At 41.7% G+C, this 23,912-nt stretch overlaps 1 protein-coding gene across 3 annotated transcripts in view; it reads right to left on the bottom strand.

Annotated features, from left to right (window-relative positions):
* dclk1a (doublecortin-like kinase 1a) overlaps window positions 1-23,912 on the bottom strand; it is a 48,678-nt gene that overhangs the window by 2,608 nt on the left and 22,158 nt on the right. The window contains exons 1-12 of one of the 3 annotated variants that reach the window (XM_013266137.3): window positions 14,735-14,892; window positions 13,387-13,481; window positions 6,084-6,165; window positions 5,258-5,430; window positions 4,535-4,654; window positions 2,944-3,090; window positions 2,033-2,166; window positions 1,784-1,861; window positions 1,500-1,596; window positions 1,318-1,398; window positions 1,115-1,228; window positions 913-986 (exon numbers count right to left, since the gene is read on the bottom strand). In XM_013266137.3, coding sequence (XP_013121591.1) covers window positions 913-986; window positions 1,115-1,228; window positions 1,318-1,398; window positions 1,500-1,596; window positions 1,784-1,861; window positions 2,033-2,166; window positions 2,944-3,090; window positions 4,535-4,654; window positions 5,258-5,430; window positions 6,084-6,165; window positions 13,387-13,481; window positions 14,735-14,750 — 1,211 coding nt within the window. In that variant the 5' untranslated portion in view covers window positions 14,751-14,892. Of the gene's footprint in view, window positions 1-912; window positions 987-1,114; window positions 1,229-1,317; window positions 1,399-1,499; window positions 1,597-1,783; window positions 1,862-2,032; window positions 2,167-2,943; window positions 3,091-4,534; window positions 4,655-5,257; window positions 5,431-6,083; window positions 6,166-13,386; window positions 13,482-14,734; window positions 14,893-23,912 lie in introns of those variants that run through there. The other 2 variants (XM_013266135.3, XM_013266138.3) reach the window with 2 other exon arrangements.

The following is a 23,912-nucleotide window of genomic DNA, read 5'->3' on the forward strand; positions in this document are numbered from 1 at the left end:
AAATAATAAATCTAATAACCAATAAATCTCTCGGATGAAGGCAGGTTCAACATTCTTGTTTAATTTTTCAGGCACAGTAAATGTTTTATAGAGGAGATTCTGGATATGACTTTTTAATCACAACACAAATCAGAAACATCTGCACAAGTTCAGGTCCATCATGTTCAGGATTTCTAATCAGTCAAACTAAACTCTGTCGTGCTGGAAAACTGGGAATCTCAACCCAAATAATTCATAAATTAAGTCACTGTTAATTTTTTCCAGCCTATTTTTAATTCCTCTAGTCAGTGTCCATGCTACTTTAAGTTCTGTGACCTTTATAACAATGAACTTTGTGGTCCTCCATAAATCAGGGGATACAGTCACACAAGAGGAGTCAGGTAATGTGAGCTCAGTAACAAGCCCTGGTGTTTGAGGAGGCAACCAGGTGAGGGAGCATCACATCAGACAAAAACATCACAGGAAATCACTCAGACAAGCACCAGCGCAGGGTTATTTCTTTGGAAAGGGTTCATTCACAAATGAACTGTGCAAACGAGATGTGCAGGAGAATCATCAGCAAGGGTGATTCTAATTGGGCACGTCGTTACTCACACACACTAAAGAAAAGCAGGGGACACCGATAAAAAGGTGACACAACACAGAGGACAAGGCTTTAGCTGGTGACGCAGAATAACGATGCAGGTAATGCAGGAATGAAATCTGTGTTTACAGCGAGGGATGAAAGCAGAGAAGCAAAAAGCCGAGCACAGAAAGTACAACATGAGGCTGTCAAAGCAGCACAGCAGCAGCCAGTCAGCGGGGCAGCACGCAAGGGAGGGGGAGACATCAATTTTAGAGACACTGTTTTGATCTGTTTTGATTTCTCGCTGATTTGTGACCCAGTCGTGTCTCTATGGAAACCTGGCGTACCTTATCCAGTACATGGCCGGGTGCTGGTAGAAATCCAACGACCCAGATCTCTGCATAGAAAAGCTGTCATCCAACTGAACAACAAAAGAGAAATCGGCACAATCAATCTAAACGCCATGTGAAAAACTTGCTGACTTCTCTACAAACTGATGCAACTCAGTGTAACAGCTGCATCTTTAGATGGTTGCTAATGGTTACTTACAGAAATGACTGACACTCCTGCAGTGGTGTCAGTGCCTTTTGGGCTGGTGTTGAAGTGCTTCTTTATCTTTCCTGCTACCGACAGCTGGTGTTCATTCTCGCACAGACCCTCGTCCTGGATTACACAAATGAGGAGAAAGGAAGTAAATTCAGTGTTTTGGTGAAAACAAAGCAAATGAACAGATTTACTGACACTGTACTTACAGTGACCCAGGGGTGCTCCAGCACCTGGAGGGCAGTGTATCTCTTATCGACCTCCACCTCCAGCATGGATCGAATCAGCTCCTACACCCCCCAAAAAAGCAAAAAGCGGTTAGTTTTTTACTCTGGATTTTCTATAACATGCATATCCATCCACACCAATCAGACATACAGTAGATATTTACCATAGCGGTCTCTGACACATTGTCCCAGTAGGGCAGAGGAAATTCTAGCTGTCCCATTAGTATCTGATCAAAAAGCACTTCTTGATCGTCACTGCTCCTGCAAAAAAACAAAAAAAACAAAAAAAAAACACATGAATGGGTGTACAAGCCAAATATTAATTAGAGAGCCAACGAATAAAGGTGCAATATTTCTACTGAGCAGTAGAGGGTCCTGCAAAACACACTTTCAAGAAAGGCGCTAAAGCAGGGGGAGAAATGCAGGGTAGGGCTTGCTGTTAACTTACCCCCGAAAGGGTGGGAAACCACACAGGAGGATGTAGGTGATGACTCCAGCTGCCCAGATGTCAACCTTAAGACCATACCTGAAAAAAGACAGAGAGGTTAAATCAAGGCAATCGTAGAGAAAACATGCAGAGCATGACCTTTAAGGCAAATATCTACTATTGTAAATGCATTAAGACACGGCAGCTGGCTGTCATACTGATCATACTTTGATCTTAAAGGTGCCTGCTAAATGCAGCTGCAGCTCTCACCCTGTTTCTGCAATGATTTCAGGTGCTACATATGTTGGGGTCCCGCAGACAGTGTAGAGGGGTCCGTCCACCACGGTCGCCAAACCAAAGTCTCCCAGTTTGAGGCTCTTGCTGCCATCTGCATGTTCGTACACCTAAGCACACAGGAACGCAAACATGCAAAAATGTTTTTAAAAAAAGAAGCAGGATCATAATGTACAGCATTATTATGAGGGCAACAAACAACAAACAAACTCAGATTAAAACACATTATGTGACGGGGGTTGCTATTAATAATTTCACCACTCAATGTGTTGTTTAACAGCTCACAGCTGTAGCTACTCTATCTGCCCTACGCCTACAGACACAGACGAAGCGAGCGACCAGCTTTTTAACGCAGCAAAGCATTTATGTGGCCAAAAATAAAACTAATGTTAGTGTTGCTGGGTGTCTGCTACATGGATGGGGTAATCTGCATATCATTACCTTCAAAAAGTTACATGAATAGAAGGCCACTTATTTTTTTTAACCATTCAAGGCTTTCTTATTTCTTTGGAGAGCAAAAGCAAAACAGGAAATCAGCTGACTAGGTTTAAATGTGGCTACTAAAAAGCTGAATACTGAAGTCTAACTCCTGCCCAGCCAATCTCTCGTAGGGGGGCAAAGAGTGGTATTTGAAGTTAAGCGAGGACAATGGGGAGTTTGACAGAAGGGAGAAGGAGGGAAGGAAAGAACAAACGAGGGAGGCTGGAGAAGGAGCGTGCAGAAGGTGTGAGGGCAGCAGGGATGAGTCATCTCTCTGCTCTGGGAGGGCCCCGTAGTGAGTGATATTACTTCACTGATCATTCAGAAAGGCGTCGGGAAAGGAGAGAAGGAGGTGCACCAATGCTGCAGCAAGTTACATGTATGCAATCTGCGTGATGTCCACTCACCAGCAGGTTTTCTGGTTTGATGTCTCTGTGGACAATGTTGAGGCTGTGGAGGTATTTGATGGCGCTGGCCAGATTGTGGAGCATGCCGCTGGCGTCTCTTTCTGTGTATCTGTTGGCAGAGGTGATGGCATCGAACAGATCTCCCCCCTGTGGACAAGACATGATGGACGGGTCAGTATTAGATGATGTCACAAGAGTTTGGCTGGTGTTTTTTGCCCCAGCAGAACAGATTCACTTGCAAATTTTCATAGCTGCTTGTCTTTTTTTTTTTTCTGAAAAGAGGCTAAAAACTTCATTTAACACAAGTCTTTTTTGTCTGCTCAGCAGCAGCAAGGGGGTGGGGGTAAATCCTAATTCTTCACCTTGCTTGAAAGATCTCCACCCCCTGGCGTTAATATTTCATTTTCATTTTTTTCAGTTTTTTAGGCTTTTCTCAGTCTCTTTTCTCTGATTTTTCATTCTGTCTGAATCTCCCTCTCATCCCCTCTGCGTTTCTCTCATTGAGTGGACTAAGTGGAACAGAGGCTTAAAATAGTGCTGAATCTCCCTCTATCCTCGAACAGCACAGCACACTGTAAGGGTTTGACCTGCTCGTTGGCAGCTGTTTAAATATGAGAGCTGTCAAATGCCAGCTCAGGCTTTAGCTAATACATTTCACTTATTTTTCTCTGCCTCCGCTATCGGAGGCCCAAAAGCACATGAACATGAATATACTGCTGTAAATTTGGGGGCATTCTGCAAAGTTTTGGGACGTGGCTGCTGAAGTTAGTCAATGAGAAATTAAGCCAAAAGATGGGATTTACATCAGTCCTTTGTAAATCCTCTCCTCACTGTTTTTTATGGGTATCACTTCGGCTTGTAAAAACAGAAAACAGCCTTCCATGGAATTGCAACACAATTTTGTCTGATCACATTATTGCCTCTTAGGCTTTTCCACAGTTTAAACTAAAGGACTTGGACTGAGGAGGACCGGGCAAAAGAACACTCATTTTTCTCTCTCTTTCGCTCTCTGCTCCTATCCTTTGCCTCTACTTTCAATTCATCTGTCTCTCTCTTTCTCTCGGTCCCTGTCATTTTAGCAGTGACTCTTTTCACCCCATTCATCCACAGCCTCCTCTTGATCCTCCTACTTTGGACATGCTCACAAGTACACACACTTCTTCCACAGATTGCCTCTCATCTATATTCTGTAGTACTCCACATCACAGCACGAACAGATGGATCACATTCCTGGCTCCTGAATTATGCACAAACATTTCTTGACTCAGAGAGCGAGAGAGAATGAAGAACGCGAACGCACGAGCACTCGGGGCCACTGGCGGATTCACTCTAGTCCCGAATTGTGTGACTGGTTGGAAAAATTCATCATTTGCTTCACAGGCTGAATGCCGCTCCTCTGTCTCTGTCACTATTACTGCCTCCCTGCTCCTCTAAGTCGCTCGTAGATTTGAGATAATGATGATCACCCTTGTATTAAAAGAGAATACAGCCATCCGTTATCTCAGCTTGGCAAAATGTCCCTGCTCGTTCCTAACTGGAGCAGATGGTGCACAAACTCATAAAGTAACAGTGTACAAACATGGCCACCCACCTTGACCAATTCCATGACCAGGTAGAGTTCATTGTAAGTGTCAAACTCCTCGATGAGTAAGACGATATTTGGATGTTTGACCCGGCGAAGTATGGCCACCTCGTTCTGGATCATGTGCTCCTGGTAAAAAGAAGTTCAGGTGTTCAGCCACGTGGAAGACATTCACTAAAGGAACCAAGAGTAGCCTGACATTTAGAAGATTTTCATTCTATGTATGTCACACCTTTGTTGGTGCCTCTCTACAGCAACTCAGTAACACATAAAGGTTGCACATTAACCCGAAGATATCAGCGGGCCTTTAAGCAAAACAGGGATATTACTCTAAAAATGCAAAATATTCTTTTATGGGTGGAAAAAAAATGAGCTATCAAAACTGAATTTCAATTCAGTTTTTTCATATGGTGCCAAATCACAACAATAGTTAAAGGCCCCTTTAACTGTAAGGTAAAGACTCCACAATAGCCCAAAGAAAATAGAGAAAACGCCAACAATCACATGACCTCCTTGGAGCAAACGTGTTGGCGACAGTGGGAAGGAAAAACTCCCTTTTAACAGGAAGAAAGCTCCAGGCTCAAGAAGGGGCGGCCATCTGCTTCGCCCGGTTGGGGTGAAGGGAGGAAGAATTTATCCTCTGAAGTTAGGATTATGTGGAGCTTTAGTCTTCTTGACGTGTCAGTACAATTTTTGCCTTTTTGGGGTCGGATTCAGTGGATGTTTGTTTACCTTGCCTCTGCATTTGCCCTTGTTGATGATCTTCAGAGCGTACTCTCGTCCTGTGGAGTGCTCCATGCATTCCCGGACGACTGCAAAATTCCCATCTCCTAACATTCGCCCCACCTTGTAACGGTCTGATATGTAGGATGGCACAGCTGGAACCTCATCGACTAGAACTTCAGCTGCGGGGAAGAAGCACTGGGTTTTAGAGGGAACATAAACTGGTTTACACAGTTTAGCACCCTAGAATATACACAGAATATATGCTGAAGAGGCTATGATGTCTGATTATCAACTGTTGTCTAACCAGTCTCTTCCAGACATAAAGGTAGGTTTAAAAACCTTCACAATTAAACAAACTGTAATATGATTGCAGACTTGAAATGTACAAACAAGCAAATAGCAGAAACCTTTTAAAAACTAAAAGATTCGTATTTTTACAGCCAGTGAAGTCTGCAATTACATCACACAGAAGACTTTTTTGTTTATAAATCAAGATGCAAATGCGGCATGATTTGTCGATGCTCAGCTAAGTGTTAATGAGTCTCATGAATCTGTTTAAAAGATCTGTAAGGGGGGAAAAAAAGGTCCTCTGGATACTTTTTAAAAACAATAAATAAAATGAAAGATGAAAATGTCACATATGAGAACAAAAATCCTCCAGCTTTTTAAAGCAGTGTCACAGAGAGGTGAGTAAGACAGCATGAGAGCGGAAAGGTGCCGAGAGCATCGTGTACTAATCATGCTATGCAGGAAAGGGACGCGTCAAAGGTCACGCGCATGATTCAGACATGCATGATATTTGCAAGCACAACGCAAGGTTTTTTTTCCTCACCTTCGGGAACGAGTCCATCACCGTCTTCCACTGGGCTCGAACCTTTAGTGGAAGACAGAGAGGTGGAAGAACCCTGGGACCCCTGCAGAGAAAGGAACAGGGTAGAGAGCAGGATGGAAAGGGGTTTATTACTAATCTGCGGCATTACCCAAAATAGCTTGCAATCCATAATCATGATAAAAAAAAAACCCAGACAAACACAATCACAGTCCCTGCTGATACAGTCCCAGCCAAAACAAATATGTATGTTCAAAAATAGCCAAAGGAACACTGTGTAACCTGCCTTATCCTCACAACATCCCTACTGCTGTGGCTGTGTTTGCGTATCTTTCTGATGTAATGCCCTGTGCTGTGTCTATACTGTGCTCATGAAAAAAAAATCTGAAAACGAGTCCGAACAGATTTACTTGAGCCGGTGATCTGCATATAAGCCAGCAACCCCCCTGTGTGTGTCTATATCATAGAGATGATTGCATCCAAATAAGCTCCTTTCCATTCACCTCACAACTGGAAATGATTCTTCCCTTTTTTCTCACTCCTTACGATTACCTTTAATAAATCATAAAAACATGGGCTCCGGTGACACTAATAAAGGCAGATGCCTTTCATCTGGATAGTAAGTGGGAGGTCATTAAAGTGAAAGAGAGAGGATGAGAAGAGGCGTCTGCATCTATCTATCTAAAGACAAAAACTCATTATGCCCTCCACCTTGTAACCTTCTGTCTGGTTGTCATGGAAGCAACAAGGATGGAGAGTATCTAGTCGGGACTGTAAATGAGAATCTACCCCTCTTGTATTTCTGTGTCTGTTCCACTCCTGTCCACCTTTCTCTTCTCCTCGCTGCCAAACTCTTTTGTTTTGCTTCAGAGTCTTTTACTGCACTAGAAGACTTTCCTCCGGTTTCGTTCGGAAGGTGGCGTTTTTCACGTGTTCGGTGGATTTTACCACCTTCCTTACTCTTTTCTAATCTCTCCTCTGCTCAAATCCGTTCTCGTGGCTTACAGTCAGTCTTCGGGGTTGGGGCGTTTCCAGTGCTTGAATAAATCCACTAGCTGCAGCTGGAAGACACAGGCTGGCCAGTGATGGCACCACGCACCATTGCAGCTCCTCTAAAATATAAGCGGAGCAACGTTGCCACTGCATTATTAACGAGTGCAGTTTGCTCTGTAGATGGTCCGTGTCTGTGAGCGTCATGCATGACTCAACTAAATGATTATGGATGACCTCTCCAGGACATGACACATTTTTCTCCTGTTACATGTGTAGCCAGATGTATTTTGATGCTTTCCTTTGTATGGCAATTGCTCATCAAAAATCCCTTTCACCGTAATAGATTGCTGCCTGCTAAGCTTCACATTTGCTCTTTCAAGTCACTGAGCTGGATCTGCTGTCTGTGATTTTGTTGTTGTTGCCTTTGGGAGACTTTTATTGCAATAATGTGATAATTAATATTGTTCAAACACAGTGACTTCTGGGTCCAAAAATTGACAACATGACGATATCCTTAAAATCAAAACTGAGTCTTAAAGATATGTTTAAACTCTGTGGGTGATATCACAGTGTTTATTTCCATCTTTTACATACAGTCTGTGATTAAAAGCTCAGAAAAGAACATTTGTGTGTGATCTTGAATGTCTTATTTTTTTAAGGGAAAGAGAAATGTCCTGAACATTTGTAAATCCCGGGGAGCTTGCTGTCCTGGCAGACTGGGATAAAAGCCATGCCTGTAATGACTTGGATCTGAAAACTATTTGCAGAGCTGATCTGCCCTGTATCTCTGCCACAGTAGCTGTCTGCTCTTTTACTCATCTCAGCTGCTGTGACCTGAAAACCACGTAGGTAAATGTAGCTGTGAGTCAGGCTCAGTTTGGTTTATGTAATGTTGTTGTTGGCTGGGCACTCATCCCGGAACAAGAAAACCCACTTAATACCCATAAAGCCAATGACCCTCCTGTGCTTTATCTCCAAAAACATCCTTATTCTGTTCTTTTATTTTCTCATCCCAACTCGGATATTTACCTCTCTTGTGTTCTTATCGCACATCCAACCCTGTCCTCAGCTCGCTTTCTCATTTTGAACTCCTTTCTCTCTCTCTCTCTCGCTTCCTGCCACTGAGGGAAACAAAATACTGTTGCTATGGAAACTGCTCATGGAGAGGAGAAGAGCAGCTTCCAGTGTAGAGACGGTAGCCTATATATGGGCACTTCCTGTCTGCGGGCTGAGAGATAGGTTCAGCCTTCTATGAAATTTGAGTCTCTCGTTTCTGTGTGGAAAACGATGAGACAGATGGGGTGACAGACAGAGTGGGAAACACAGAGAAAGACAGAGAGAGGGAGAGAGGTGGAGTGATGAAGCAGCAGAGAAATGTATGGAGTCTGGTCTGGCTGATATTGATCATGAGATTTGGCAGGAACTGTCTTGTTATTGTTAGACACTCCAGCTTTCTCCCTGTTGCACAATACACTATTCCTAGCTCTACATCTCTACACCTTTTCTGTAACTATGACTCACAACGCTAGAGAACAACACTGACAAACCTTTTACATCATGACTGGAGCCACTGCTCTTCAGACCTGCGAGGGCAACACTCAGCAACTGCATACTGATCAGCTCATAAATAGGAATTAAACAGGATGTCCACGGTTGACCTTAAATGTGGAGCATCATCTCAGAAGTAGGTTTGCAGCAGAATGAAAGAATCATTCATTCCGCGGCTGGAAAGGAAATCTGTCAACTGTAGAGCCGAGCATTAAAAATGCACCACACATTTACATAACCAACTTAAGCGTAATGCCAGCTTTGTCCTTCATGCCTCTGTTTGAATCTGATTACAGCACACATAGCGAGGCTTTCTTGGTCTCTGTCCCTCAGGCTGCCAGAGCCAGACCTCTTATTTTTGCTTTCACTGTCAGGCAATATCCAGCAGAAGCAAGATTTATTAGTGTTTACTTTGGTGGTAAAAATCTAATAAGATTTGATGCTAATGGGACTTTTTTTCTTCTTCTTGTTCTTCAAGAACACAGGGTATGGGAGACGGACAGAAAACATAATCCACTTGACTTTCATGAAAAGATCAAAACCATTTGGGGGATTCTGTCTTTCTGCTCTGCCAGTTGGACACAGTGAAGGTTTCTAATCACAATCCTTATGGACTCCAATCCCAGGAAATCACAGAAACGTGATTAAATACTTCAGGGAAAATTAAAGAAGGGGGGACTTAGGCTGCCCCGCCCATATACATACATATATATATAAAAAGAAAAAATCCAGAGTAAAAGCAGTGAGCAATGAAAGATAAGTGCTCCTCTGAGACTGTTTTTGTTGTAATAGCTGTTCTGCTCTGCTGAATACCCACAGCAGGCAGGTTTAACAAAGGAGAAGCGCTGATAAATGTGCTACAGAAGAAAATCGCCATCCCCACGGCTGTACTGATGGAGCATGAGGAACATGAGTGACGGTGTCGAGTTAAGAGAATAAAGACCACAAAATGAAAATGAAATGACAATGAATTTAATGAGGACGTCAACAAATGAAAATGAACACATTTAGCAAACAAAAACAAAAACAAGCCAAAAAGAGAGAGCAGCATCGCACGATGGAACCACGACAACATGTCGATAATTGACATGTTTACAAAAATCCGCGTTAATGGAAAGAGCCAAAATTATCATCAAGCCTTTTTAGATGTGAGTGCTATTTGAATCATTAGTGAATAATTTGGAGAACTGATGTTTTTCTGTGGTTGTTGTTTTTGTGTGTGTGACAAACAAACAAAAGACAAAAAATGATTCTTAAAAAAAAAAGCAAAAAACACTATTCCGGGTCAGTCCACCGTGTGATGCAACCGGTCTCTTTGGCAGTCACAGAAACAAGCAAACTAATGACATCAAACACAACATATAACAAGAAATATATTACAACCAAAAATAACAAATACAATCTTTAGCAACAATACACTCGTGGGAATGAGATGAGACATTTGTAAGAAGTTCATGATGCGCACTTTCTGCTTCAGTCAGCACTCTTCCTTTCACACATACTCGCACACAAATAATTTAAAAATGAATCACCCGACACATAACATGAACGCTAAGAATGAGAGACGGAGCATGCAATTCAACGGATTACGGATGTGAATGGATGAACGGTGAGAGGAGGATGAAGGTGATACTACAGATAACAATTAGCACTGTTTCTCTTAGACTCTCCTAAATGCATCACAGCTGCTGCGACACAGACCTTCTGTTAGTGTCGCCTTCGATCTGTCACTCTCTCCACTTAATGCATTGTCTTTTTTTGGTATGTTTATTTGTTTTCACACCAAATGGAGCGGACAGACTGCAAAGAGCGCTGACCTCGGTGGCACATTGAATTATGCCTCAGAGCTGATATTGACAGAAAACACTGTTGTGGGCGCGTGCCCGTGTGGATTAATGTGTCTATAGGTTTTATATGACAGTAAAACTAATCTGGAAATTTAGGATGCTCTCAGTGCTTTCAGTGAAGGCAAGCGGCCTTGAAAAGCTCATAAGAAGTGCAAAGTGGAAGGGCGGGGAGACGATTTTGTGAATGTAGACCAGACGTTCATGCTTCGCTTGACAATTAGTAAAAATAGGTCACAGAGAGCATCAAATTCGCAAAAAAAAACCCCACACAAAATGTGTAAGTGTGCGTGAAGTTGCTGTGCACAAATTTCTGTACAAAAGTGTTCCACTGAAGTGTGCACGAACATGAAAGTTACTCTGCGTGCACCTTCTTCTGAAGACGTGTGCATGCCATGGTGCAATACTATGTTTGTAGTCTCTGCTTGGGGAAATAGATTGTGATGGTCCTAGATGTGCTAGCAACCTACTTCAAGCAGCAAAGTGCCTCTAAGTGTTTAAATGCATGGTCCAGCGAGGTGAACTGTTAAATACAGCACTCGCAGTAGGTCACTGAGCCTCTGTGGCTGCTTAGGAAATAGATTTTTCATTCTTTTATTTGTTATATTTAACTTTCATTTTACCACCTAAACCTCATCTCTGTGTTATTTTAGCCACTCTGAGCCTCAAATTGCTCTTCAGGGTTGGTAATGTTACTTGCTAGTTTTAAAGGGGTGCAGAGTTGTAATTATTCATGCAGGTTTACATGCAAATCACAAAGAAGGAGAGGAGAAAATGTGCAAATTGGGGTCTTGGACTTAGTGTCTCCTTCTCAAAAAAGCTTAAATAACATCTATAAGAGAGATGATGGAATATAATTTCTCCCCATGAGGTTAATACCCTTTGATATGGGGAGGCGAGAGGGAGGGGATGGGTGTGAGAATGACTGGGAGACGGCTGTAAAAGAGAAATTAGAAGGTGTCGGGGAGGGAAGGGACAGGGACAGGGAGGAAATCTGTAACAGGGAGGATAGAAGAAGTAAGAAGTGGAGAGGAGAATTACATCGTAATATGGCTGAAGAGCGTGGAGCTGCAGAGTGGAGGGAAGAGATAATGGCCTGTGAGGCTTCTTCCCCTCCTTACAGCAGTCAAGCCATTGCGGGCTTGCTGTAGAGGCTGGAATAATCCCTCTTTGAGAAACAGACACTCAACTAGAATGTAACTGCTGCAACAGTGAGGTCTGAAATACGCTAGAAAATGAATTTAAGAAGGTTACGAAAATCAAAGGATAGGTGGTGTGTTTGCATTTATAGCACTGGATTTTCATATTGTGGAAGAAGCAGAAAGTGGGCGGTGTCATTTTCTACAATGACTGCCCCACATTTATTTAACCAGAGCAAAGAACATAGAAAGGGAGGTAGAGTTTATAAATGTGCGCACGAGCCAGAACATTTCCTCTCAACACTGTAAACTATAATGACCCAGTTCCATAATTCAGATGAATGTGGAAGCCCTGTTATAGCTACGGCTCAAAGCTGATCTTTTACCGTCATCCTGGGTGACCTTCAGATCGCGTCAATATAACATCTCACTGATGGATTCAGACTCTCTGCCATTCATCTATGTTTCTGGATTCACGGAAAATAGCACAGGAAAACCGAAGGAATGGATTCTTTAACCTACGCTGACTGAGGATACAGTCATGCATGCACACACACATACTTATATAAAAGGTAATGACCCCCTCTGCTTTCCTCCCATAAAATCCGCCTGTATAAATAAATAGTTGCAACATACATCATAGCTGCATCCCTGCAGCTGGGCAGAACGTGCAGTGAGTTTCAATCAGCGCGCATTAGAAACACATGAAACCTGCGAGTGGAAGCCTATACATATGTCTGTATTTCTGTATTCTAGAGGCTGAGGTGAACTGAGCTAGTGAGTGTTTGTTTAGTAGGGAGAAGACACTAAAACAGCAGTCGGCTTAAGCGCAAATTTAAGAGATCCTGTGAAAAAGCTGAGTGATTAGGATTGGAGCTGTTCTTAAAAGCTCACCAACATCACTGTCAAGGACTGGATTAACAAATGCTTTGATACAAGCATCTACACACGCACGCGCGCACATGCACTGTACACAAAGTCAAGATATTTAATGTGGAATTCGAAGTTTTCCCTTTGAGTTGCATGCTCCTGCTCTGTACAGCGGTAATTTTATTTGTTAGCTACAGAAAACAGACTGCTATTAAGGTACTTTAACAGGCATACATGACCAAAAAAAGGAAGGGGATGGCTTAAATAATCAAATAGACTAGTATAAAATGTATTTCTACATCATTTACACAACTCGACATGTACAAAATAATGTGACTTGATTAAAAAAAACAAAAGAAATTCTATATCAGAAGTGTGTACTCATTGCATCTTTTTCCTGAAAGATGTTTAAATGCAATGCAATGCCCAGCAGGTGAAGAAGGATGCAAGCCAATTTCTGCAAAATAAAAACACACTGCAGACTGGGGCAGACTGCCAATCAGCCAGTCTCATCTTTACATCAGATACTGCACAATTTACCGACTGATAGATCAGGTGATCTCAACAAGTCGGTGTTAACGTTATTCAGTGCTGAGCTACCAAACCAGACAGAGTTCTTTATGAGGGACAGAATATGTGCTATAATATCCGAATGAAATTAACATTTGCCTTGCTGGAAGCCCAGAGCAGCACTGGGTGAGGTCTGAAATACTAAAGATGCTGGGAAGTTGTGCTTTCTTCATATTCTAGTGATTCTAAGATGTAGTCGGCCTATGCTCAGTCCCGGCTTTGTCCTTTTCCTGAGAAAATAGAATAATTGTGTTATAAGTTTTGTGATTTGGAGTCACTAAATGCTACGGGCTGACTCTTTGTGCGTGCTTTGCGAGCGTGCTCGTGTATTCCCGTTCTTACCCTGCGTCGGCTAAGGCTGCCTGGACTGGTTGGGGAGGGGCTGGGAGATTTTCCCGAATGAGGAGTTGACAGCTGACTGGCCGGCGTCCCGTTCACTGGAGGGAGAAAAGAAGGGAGAGAAAAAACGGAGCAGGATGGATGAGAGTGGAGCGACCAGTTTAAAACAAACAAACAAACAAACAAACAAAAAAACACAAATATTGTAATAGATGACTCCTTAAATGTGAATGCCTGTTTTTTAGAACAGCTATATTAGAGTCTAGCAGCAGCCTACACTTCCGCCCTCAGCATCTCTCCATTAACATGAATGAGGCAGAGGAAGAGGAGAGCAAGGGAGAGAGTGAGGGAGAAAAATGAAGAAGAGCACTGAAGTCCACACTAGTTTTTTTTCTTTTTTAACTCTAACAAAACAAACCCAGCAACAGCATCTCATTAACATGAACATACATTAATCAACCTCGCACACCAATCCTGTGTGTGTGCAGTTTGGCGGGGGGAGAAAAAGAAAAATCCAGGAGCATCATTAACCGGCAACAAAACGCCAGCCTGCATTTCATCTTACTGAAAACATGACTTATTGTTTCTTGGCAACAAGAGGCTGCTCGGAGAATACAAAAACGGTCAGAGAAGCAACTGAGTTCAGCTGAAGGCATATGTCAAATCTTCCTGAAGAGATTCAGAGCAGAATTCAGAAAACACTATAAGACTTAATACAAACACCCTTTTTTTAAAAATGCGGTTTAATTTCCTTTCTATCGCTGCCAGCCCTGAGCTCTGTTTATATTGGCATTGAGATATAAAGAATTCCAGCATTTAAAGAGTTCCTATTATTTGTAATGTTCACCTAAATACAATTTCAGCCCAGCTCACAAGTCTGTGTGTTTCCTGCTGAGATCAAAGAACTTTCTGAATTATTCAAGACAAAGGATGCAAGCACAAAGGAGACTAAGCTATAACATCTGCCGCTGTATCACACGTATCATCGTCATCATCATTATCATCATTAAACCATAAAAAAATAAAGAAACCCTTCTCCTAAAGCTCTTCATTGATGAAATTCAACATCATGGCGTTACGCACACAGGCAGACACTCCTCCTGGTTACACAACAAAAGCATTAACATTTTAACGGCAGCTCTCACTGACCTCTTACCAGAAAAATCCCTACATGACACTTCACAAAGTCAGCAGCTTGACATGTGTTAAGGTGACACGGCGGACACAATCAGAGGTGTCCAAAAATGATCCGATCCAGGGACAATTAAAGTTTTACGTTACTCGGGGAAATGGCATTATAAAATCTGCATGCATTACAAGGGGTTTTTTCCTGGATGGGGCGGTTTCCTACCTTCCACTTCCAGCATGATGAAAAGCACAGTGATAATCCAAAACGGGATGAAGAGAGGAGGAGGAAGAACAGCACCTTTGTACTCGCTCCGTCCGAGTGTGATAATAAACTGTGGTGAATGGGAGAGACGGAGCAGGGCTGTAGTGTACTACACAGAGAGGCGGAGAGGCTGCTTGCGCAAACTCTGACGCGCACCAGTGAGCAGAGACAGAGAGAAAGAGAGAGAGAGAGAGAGAGAGAGGGACAGAGGAGGAGGGGGGTGTAGTACAAAAAAATTACATCTATATTTTAAATATCTAGCCACTGGCCTCTTTGCTTATATGAGACAAGCTGAGAAAGAGGCGGATTAGAACTGATAATATAACTAATGCAGTAGATATAGATCCATCCAGGGAGGCTATAATGCTCAGGAGCAGCCTGTCCTACTTTAAGAGCTTTACACTTCCTCGTGGAAACATCCTCAAGAAAAATCAAGAACAATAATTCTTCTATTTATTAGATGAAGTCTCACCCAAAGCAGCAGCCGTTGCACCGGCGTTCTCTGCATGTCTTTAGGTTTTATCATTCCTCAAGTTACCTGGCCAAACTAGAAGATACTGCAAACAAGGTTCACCCAGACCTACTGGAGCTATTTTCTAATTTCGGCTGTAAATGAAAAAAATAAAATCTCATCTTTCAGGAAGCATTTGAATTTTCTCTCTAGCCCAGACTGGTTGAGGAGTTACAGCAAGGTGACACACAGATGATAAAATCTCTTTCTATCAGTGTTCAGATAGCAGTGCCTTATGAATCCTTGTGCTACTATGATACATTAAATATGTCCGAAAAGCTCGTGTTATCTACTTTCAAAAACCGTTTGAGTTTTCCCATATGGAAAAGATATATATAAATCTTATAAAGTTTGTATCTGTCTTGTGTGAAACTTGTATGAAAAGCATACAAGAGTGAAAACAGATATAAGATCCCTTGAAAAATTATATAAATGAAACTTGTATGTTTTGGATACAATATATTAAAGTAATGAGAAAGTGGCCACTTTCATGCGTAAATCATATAAGCCTTATATGATTCACTATATGAAGTAGGCCACATCTTATGCAAGTCTTTTATAAGTTTTTACTATTTCTTTTCCATATGGGTTGTCTCTGGCACAAACAATAACAGGATTATGGCCATTTAAAAAGTGCTTGTAAAATGGGCCCACCTTCGGCTTAATGTTGAAACAACTCCACCACAAAAGCTCTGGAGCACCTTCTGGTGAGACCAGTTAATGGAGAAGTTTGTGGTTCTGATACACAGGCAGGTTTTTTCCTGGACAAGTATCAAAGCAGGATTTTCTCCCAGTATGTGTCAACAGGTTGTAAAGCGAACGGTTCCAAATGAATTCAGTGTAACTTGTTTTCTTTCTAGGTTCATTTTTCCAGCGTGACTCAACATTCACACATGAGGAGATCCACTGTTGGAGTAAGGATACCAATTTGGCCACAATGCAGCCACAAAAAGACGCTGTTTTTCAGCTTCTTTCACACCTACTGTGTTAAATGCAGCAAGTGTTATGCTTAGAAAAAAACAACAACAATAATAATAATATTAATGACAAGTGAGCTGGGCTAGCATCGAAGATTGAAAAGCACCTCGTGTGCTCCTGTCTCCTGCTGAGTGATGCCCTGATTGATGCACTGGCTGCATATTATGTAAGGCTCTTGAAAAAAGAAATAAAAACACAGCCTCAGAGTGAATGTGAAGTATATCCAGTAGATCTGTCACTGCTCTTGACGAGCAGTGTGACAGTACAACGTTCGTTGTTTAAATAACCCATTACACGGAGCCGACGTAAAGCCTGCGAGTTAATTAAAGTGTTTTCGGTTCCTAAGTAAAAAAAAACAAGACAGCACCGTTCTTCATCTGGGAACTGTAAATTTCTGTAACAGAGCGGACCAAGTATAGACCAACACTGCCTTTCCTCAAGTCGAGACATTAATGTGTCTAAAAATTCAATTTAATCCACACAAGCATAAAATAATGGCTGCACAATTATGGTACCCAGAAGCAAATGCATTTTTTGAGCAACACTTTTAGCTATTACAAGCTGTATGGGTAAACAAGCACAGTGATTTAAAACTGTTATTTAATAATGTCAGTATAAAAGAAAAATGTGTGATCTTGATTTTCTACATTGTCATCGGCTCACATCCTCCTGCATATGAGGAATTTGGAAGTTTGTGTGTATCCAGCCTTTATTCTTAGATCCAAATATGCACACTCTGTTCTAAAAACTGAACATTTTCAGCATATTTGAGCAAATTCTATAGATAAAATCAGTGATTTTACAAAACCATTCATGAAGGCAGGTTTTGGGACAACATAGTGAAACATTACAAATTCTCATATGTTTAATTAAATGACATAAGAGAAGTCAATAAAAGCACCAGAGCAGCTCTGTTTCATAACACCAAAGCTGCCTGAAAGGATGTGTCCTTATGCATTTAATGCTGTTGTTTTGTATTTGTTACATCCCCTCTGCTCAAAGTACATTCGGGCCTTTCATGATTGGATTTTTCAGAGCAAGAGATGTATTGAAGGCTGTAGACATCATGTGTTCACAGTTCAGAAGCTGCCGCTGCCAGCAGGGAATCCTCTCGAGACACCCTGCATTTATTTTTGGGTCAGCTGCCCCAAACACTTCAGCGTGAAGTCTCTCCATTCACGAGGAGCCGCTTATGACGGAAAGCGCGAGGTGAGACGCCGAGGCAGCGAGAGAGTGATTCTTCCTGACTACATCTGCACTTCTCAGTTAATTTTAGCTGACATGAGGCATCCGAGGAGAGCCGGGGGACAGATGGTGAAATGGAGGGGAGGGGAAGGAGAAACTATGTATGAGTGCAAAATGTTTTCTCACTTTATTTTGGGTTTGTGTGTTTGTGACATCATCTCAGAGCGACGCTCGAGTGATGACAATGTCAGCCTGAGAAGCAACAACCTGCCCACACGCCAACACACAACCAAAAGACTAATTCTAAATACGACCATCGGCAATACGAAAGGGGAACGAGGCAGCATCCAAGCGACACATTAAAATTGCAAGGTTGAATAATTTTCAATGGAATTTGTAACATACCATTTAATTTCCCTTCACTTTGATGCCTTCTCGTTAATTTCAAATTATTCTATTTCTGTGCAATTATGATTCATCAGCGAGACAGAGCATGATTCACCTAACAAACATTCAGCACACAAGTCTCCAAGCTTTGATGTTTTTCGGTACGTACAAGGACGGAGAGTTAAACTTCGTCTGTGCTGGGAAGCGGGCCGAGAAGTTGTTTGTTCTGCATTGATTCAGCATATTTCTCAGAAGCCTTTCTGTTCATGAAAGAGACCAAAGACAACGTGTTTTTCGAGTCTGATAAAGGAACGCAAAGGCTGCACCATCCTTTTTTTGCTCCATCACATATCCAACATAAATCTGATACTCGACAGAGATGCTTTTACATATATTCTGTTCACGGTTGTGTGTTGCAGTTTATATGCAGTATAAGCTCATTGTGAGCAATACACAACTGTGACTGCTTTGTTGATCACTATACAAGCGATAAACTGCCGTTCTGTTAGATATTACACATCCTTAGTGTGAACGTTTTAGATCTAAAGCTTATTAAAAATAGAATGATTTTTTGGAATAGTTGTTTTCTTCTGAAAACAGTAAAATTGTTAAAAGTTAGGCATTAGTGAAGACAGCATTTTTTTCAGAGTGAACCAGACTCATGATAAATGGACCGATTCTTAGAGCTTCTCTACTCTACCGGAGCACAAAGTATTTTATACAACATGCCTCATTCACATAAACACTTTCTTCTATGCTTAAGTTCTTTCTGTCTAGCATTCACACACATTCATACTCATAGCAACTTGGGGTTAGTATCTTGCATATTTGGCATGCAGACTGGAGCAGCCAGGGATTCTTATCAGTAGATGACCTGCTCCACATACTGCACGGCAGGTCTGTAGAGTAGCTCTACCTACTCATTTGCTACCTATTCCCACTACACAAGTCACATGACTCCTCCATCCATCCATTACCTTCTGATTATCTAAAGTTGATAAGATGACAAGACAAAACAGATGAGGTTTATAATCTCTCCAGTGAGTTTTGGGTCTCCTCTCAGTGAGGGGTGCCTGGAAAACCTCTAATGAGAATTGCCCAGGAGGCATCCTAACCACCTCCTTTCAGCATGGAAGAGCAGTGGACTTAACGCCGAATTTCTTTCGGACGTCCAAGGTCCTCACCCTATCTTTACTCTGTAGGGTGGCTACAGAGTAAACTCATCTTGGCCTCTGAGAGCCATGGCCTTAGACTTGGAGGTGCTTACTCTGAACTGGCTACATCAGTTATGAATAAAGGCATTTTCATGCCTATAGCTCGTTTACTCTGGTCCGAATCATTTGATCATTTGTAAACTTGTAGCTTTTCCCCGTGTTTTTTTTATTTATTTATTTTTTTATTACACACAGTCCCCTTAATGCCCAGATGTGTCTGGGACACGAGGATCTAAAGTAAATACAGGAAAAAGGTGCTGTGTCCTGGACTATTGGAGAACACTGAAAATTTGCATTTGTTTCACAGTTAGCTGATAGCTCGTGTACACTTTTGCACATCTATAGTATCTTGTCTCAAAATGCAAAGCACACGGGGTTATAGTTTTTTAGCTCAAACTTACAAAGTACACCTGGTAGCTGGTTCGGATCCTGACTGGATGAGGTTCACACCAAAAACTAACCACTCTCGAGTTCATTTAAAACCGCAACGAGACCAACTCCTCCAAAGGGTCTTGCGATCACTTCGTTCACACCTGCACAAGCAAACCACACAAAGTCAGAAAAACAGACTAAATTTAAACAGACTAAACACCACACGTGTGCCGTATGATGGTGGTGGATACATTTTAAAAGCTCTGATTTCAGTTTGATTCTCCTGATCGCATTCTTTGTCTCCGTATGAGTGTGCGGTTGTCTATATCTCGCTTGTTTTAATTTTCTGTGCCTCATAAACATGTCGGCTCTTTAGTGGTGTCCAGGTCTCCACTGCAAACGTGCACAATGAGGAGCAGCCAGACACACACAAAGAACACCAGGTGGTGCTTAGCAGCACACGTGTTGTGTTATGTGCACTCACTGTCTGGCTTTCACTACCTTGCAGATAATTCTCGCCTCACATCTGCTCTGTGCAGCTCCTCTGGTCCAGCTTATTATATGTGATCAAGAATTTTATGTCTGTGTTGGCTGAAGGGAAAATTAATGTGGGAATTCAAGGCTGCTTTTTCAGCACACCCAAAGACCCGGAGCAAGGTTAAAAACTATAGGAGATCGTCATCATGCACTGACATCATGGATGAAAAATAACATTTCTACCGTCTGCCAACAGCCTTTCTGATGTCGAAGTCTTATTTTCACTGCGAAGATGTCCATCCATAACTAACAGCAATATGATCACACATTAATTTTTGAGTAATTTGCTGCATTTTAACTCTGAGGATTTATTAAACTTTAACTAATACGTTGGTGCACACAGGACTCCAATGGAGAAAATTAGCCTTGGCTTTCAAGTGAATGTAACTGCCCAAAATGTGATGTCTTTTCTGGTCCATACTGTTTATTTGAAAGACCAAACTCTAATTTGAGTCCTGATATCAGGAGGCTGTGAACTCGAAGAGGAGTTAGAGACATAAGATTAAACATAACAGGAGAAAAAAAACACTGCAAGCTCAGGAATAGCAGGTTACCGCTCAAAATGTCTCTATTTTGAGAAAATGTGTTGATGATGTAAGATCACATGCTCCCCAGATCTCAGTTTTTGTTATATTTATTCTAATTTAGGACTAAGAATAACTTTCACGGGTAATTAATCTGTTAATTTCTCTCTTGATTTACTGATTAAATGCTTGTAGTCTATAATTACCCAAAATTTCCAAAAATCCCAAGGTAACATGACATCTGTAAATAGCAGTCCAATAACCTTAACGTGTCAGATCAGAATGATATAAAACAGAGTAAAGAAACACTTGTGATCAAATATTTCAGCAGTAGTAATACTTCTGACAAAGTACATTTCTTACAGCTGATCAAAATATTAGGCAAAACCCCAGATGACAATTCGTGTTTTAGTGATCTCTGTACATAAGCTTGCTGTTGACATTTAACCCATGCAGAGTGTTGGGACTGTGCAGCCGAGGACAAAGCGACAGGAGAATTAACCTGGCATGTTTCTGATGTCAGGAGAAGACAACCTATATGCCATTGAAACCTGCAAATTGCACATAGCAAGAGGAGACGGCACACACTGGGAAACTGCACCACTGAACTTAATGAAATACATTGTCTTTATTTTCATTACCAGTGATGAGACCTGATCACAGTAGCGCCTATCATATGTCATTGGACATTGACACAGTCCCCCATTTTCAGGCGCTCAAAAGTAATTGAACAAACTAACATGATTTTAAATATAAAGACTGTTTTCAGTGCTTGGATGAAAATCTGGAGTGCCTGAAGTCTAGAACCCACGGACATCGCTGTGTTTCCTTTGGACCTTTACAGCATCTTCAGATGCGTGTTTGTGGGTCTCTCTGCCTTCAGTTTTTCTTCAGTAACTGAAAAGCATGCTCTCAAGTCTGAGCAGAGCACAGCCCTGTACGCCTTATCACAGTCCTTTCAGCTATCATTTCTACCAGCAGTCACATCATCAACAAACACTAGTAAACTGGTTTCACTGGCAGACATCCATGCTCATGCCATAACATTGACTCCACCATGTTTGACAGATACTGTGGATCGGATCATGAGCTGTTGTTCTCCTTCTCTTACTTTTCTCCTCCCCACATTCTGGTAAAAGTTCATTTTGGTTTCATCTGTCCAAAGAATTTGCTTGAGAAGTGTGCAGGCTGTTTTGGATTTTTTCTGGCAAAGCCTAACATGGATGGATGTCTTGCTCTTGAACCTAACCAGTAGTTTGCACCTTGTACATTGTCTGTATTTATATTTGTGAAGATGTCTTTTGATTGTTGACCTTGACGATGATACTCCTATCTCCCCAAGAGTGTTGGTCTTGACTTGGCTTGATGTTGTGAAGTTATTTTTCCTTGGATCATCCACTTTAGTTTTCCTCTGTGATCTTTCTGGTCTTTTGGTGTTGCTGAGCTGGCCAGTTCATTCCTTCTTTTTAAGAATGGATCTTTAGACCTCATATTGAGAGGTCCAGTGAACAGCTTCCAAACTCAAATTTTAACACTTGGAATGAGCTCAAGGAATAACAACAGAACAGGCCTCGCGTGGCCATTAAACTGCTTGTTAGACAAATGTCTAATTACTTTAGAGCCTCTAAAAATTGGGGACTGTGTATACAAAAAACCTGATTCCTAAAAAGTTAATGGAATACATTTGCTGAGCCCCTTGAATTAAAGCTGAAAGTCTGTGGTTCAGTCACACAGTGATTGTTTGATTTAAAATCCACAGAAAACTACAAGAATTGTGTCTTTGTCCAAAGAAAATATGAACCGAACTGTACATACACATTGATAAGTGAATGTGCTCCTGGTTCAGCAGTATCAGCTGTTGTTCACTACTACAACAGAACATGTTGTCCTCAAGGGGAGGGAACACGATGTGCTTTTAACATTTGAATAAAAGAGCAGCAGAAGGTTAGTCAGGGTCAGACAGAAGAGCCAATCAACAGGTTTCCACTGCTGTTTTGTTCCTGACCAACAATGTCTGAGGGAGTAAATACAAACAGAAAACAGTCAACACCAGTCAGGGAACATTTGATGATGTTAAGCAGCGGAAGCAACACCAGAAGGTGAACATTTTGGCGACGTGAAAAAAACGCAGGGACGTTCTGAGTCAGGGCGAGGGCCGAGCGTCAGTCAGCTCCTCTCCCCTCTGCAGGCCATTTCACAGGAAGTCCCTGCCATATATGGTTGTCACAGGCCATTGTGTCTGTAGCTACATGCTCCTACTGTGCTATGTTCCCATGGCAACCAAGACGAATCAGTCCCTCCCTCCGCCAGTCTCTTGTTTTCTCTTTCTCTCTCTCTCTCACACAGACACACACACACACACCAGGATACACCTTTATTCCAGACTTTGCTGCAGCCAGCGAGATCAGATGGTGGTGTATGACTCACTCTCATAACCTTTCCCCAAAGTTTTCAAGCCGTCAGCATCCAGAAGTTTCTCTCCTTACCCCAGCTGTTTACATCCTTCTTCCTATTCAGGTCAACAAAAAAATCCAGCAGCGAATATTGGCTTTCGGTCACGTTACTGATTTAAGGTTAAAAATAAAAAAATAATAATAAAGAAATAAATGGTGCCTCTGGACTTCAGCAGCAGGTGGAACTAATTCTTTAGTAGTTTCTGTGTGTTGCATCACCCACTCAATAACCCCCCTACCAAAAAAAATAAAATAAAACCCAATAGGTCTCTATACGCGTACAAATCACAAAATGATTACAGTGAGGAGGAAAAGTTAAGTGCACTGTTGCATAACCAGGCATATTACACACAACCAAAGCTCAAGCTGTGCAATCAGGAAAAGAATGGCCTGATTTTGTTCAAAGCTCTAAACTAATCATCAAGTTCTCGCCAGCTCTGAGACAGACTGAATGAATGTTTGGTCTCTTAAACACACACACACACAAACAGTTGTGGTGCATTAATGAAAGCTGCATTCATCTATCAGAATGATTGTTTTCACGCACGTTTTGTCTGCTGTTATCTCAAAAGGACTTCTAGACAGACTCTCAGGCACAAACGATAAGAGCAGGCACCGGTGCAAGCTTATTACATTTCATTAATAATAATAATAATAATAATAATAATAATAATAATAATAATAATAATAATAATAATAATAAATTTTATTTATGAGCGCCTTTCAAGTCACCCAAGGACACTTTACAATAGGAAGACACATAGTAAAACAATGGCAAAATAAGAACAATAAAACAAAAGCACAAGATAAAATTAACAAACAGTGGATTCACAGTGAATATGCAGATTTGAACAGCTGAGTTTTGAGTTGGGCTACTCATTAGTATGTCAGGTGAAGCACGGCTTGTTGGGAGCTGCAGGATTGAGTCACCAGCCCCGTTCATCTTTCCCTCTCATCTTCACTTCTTCCACCCTCCCT

Source organism: Oreochromis niloticus, linkage group LG10 (assembly GCF_001858045.2).
Source record: "Oreochromis niloticus isolate F11D_XX linkage group LG10, O_niloticus_UMD_NMBU, whole genome shotgun sequence".
In the NCBI taxonomy this organism is placed as follows: Eukaryota; Metazoa; Chordata; class Actinopteri; order Cichliformes; family Cichlidae; genus Oreochromis; species Oreochromis niloticus.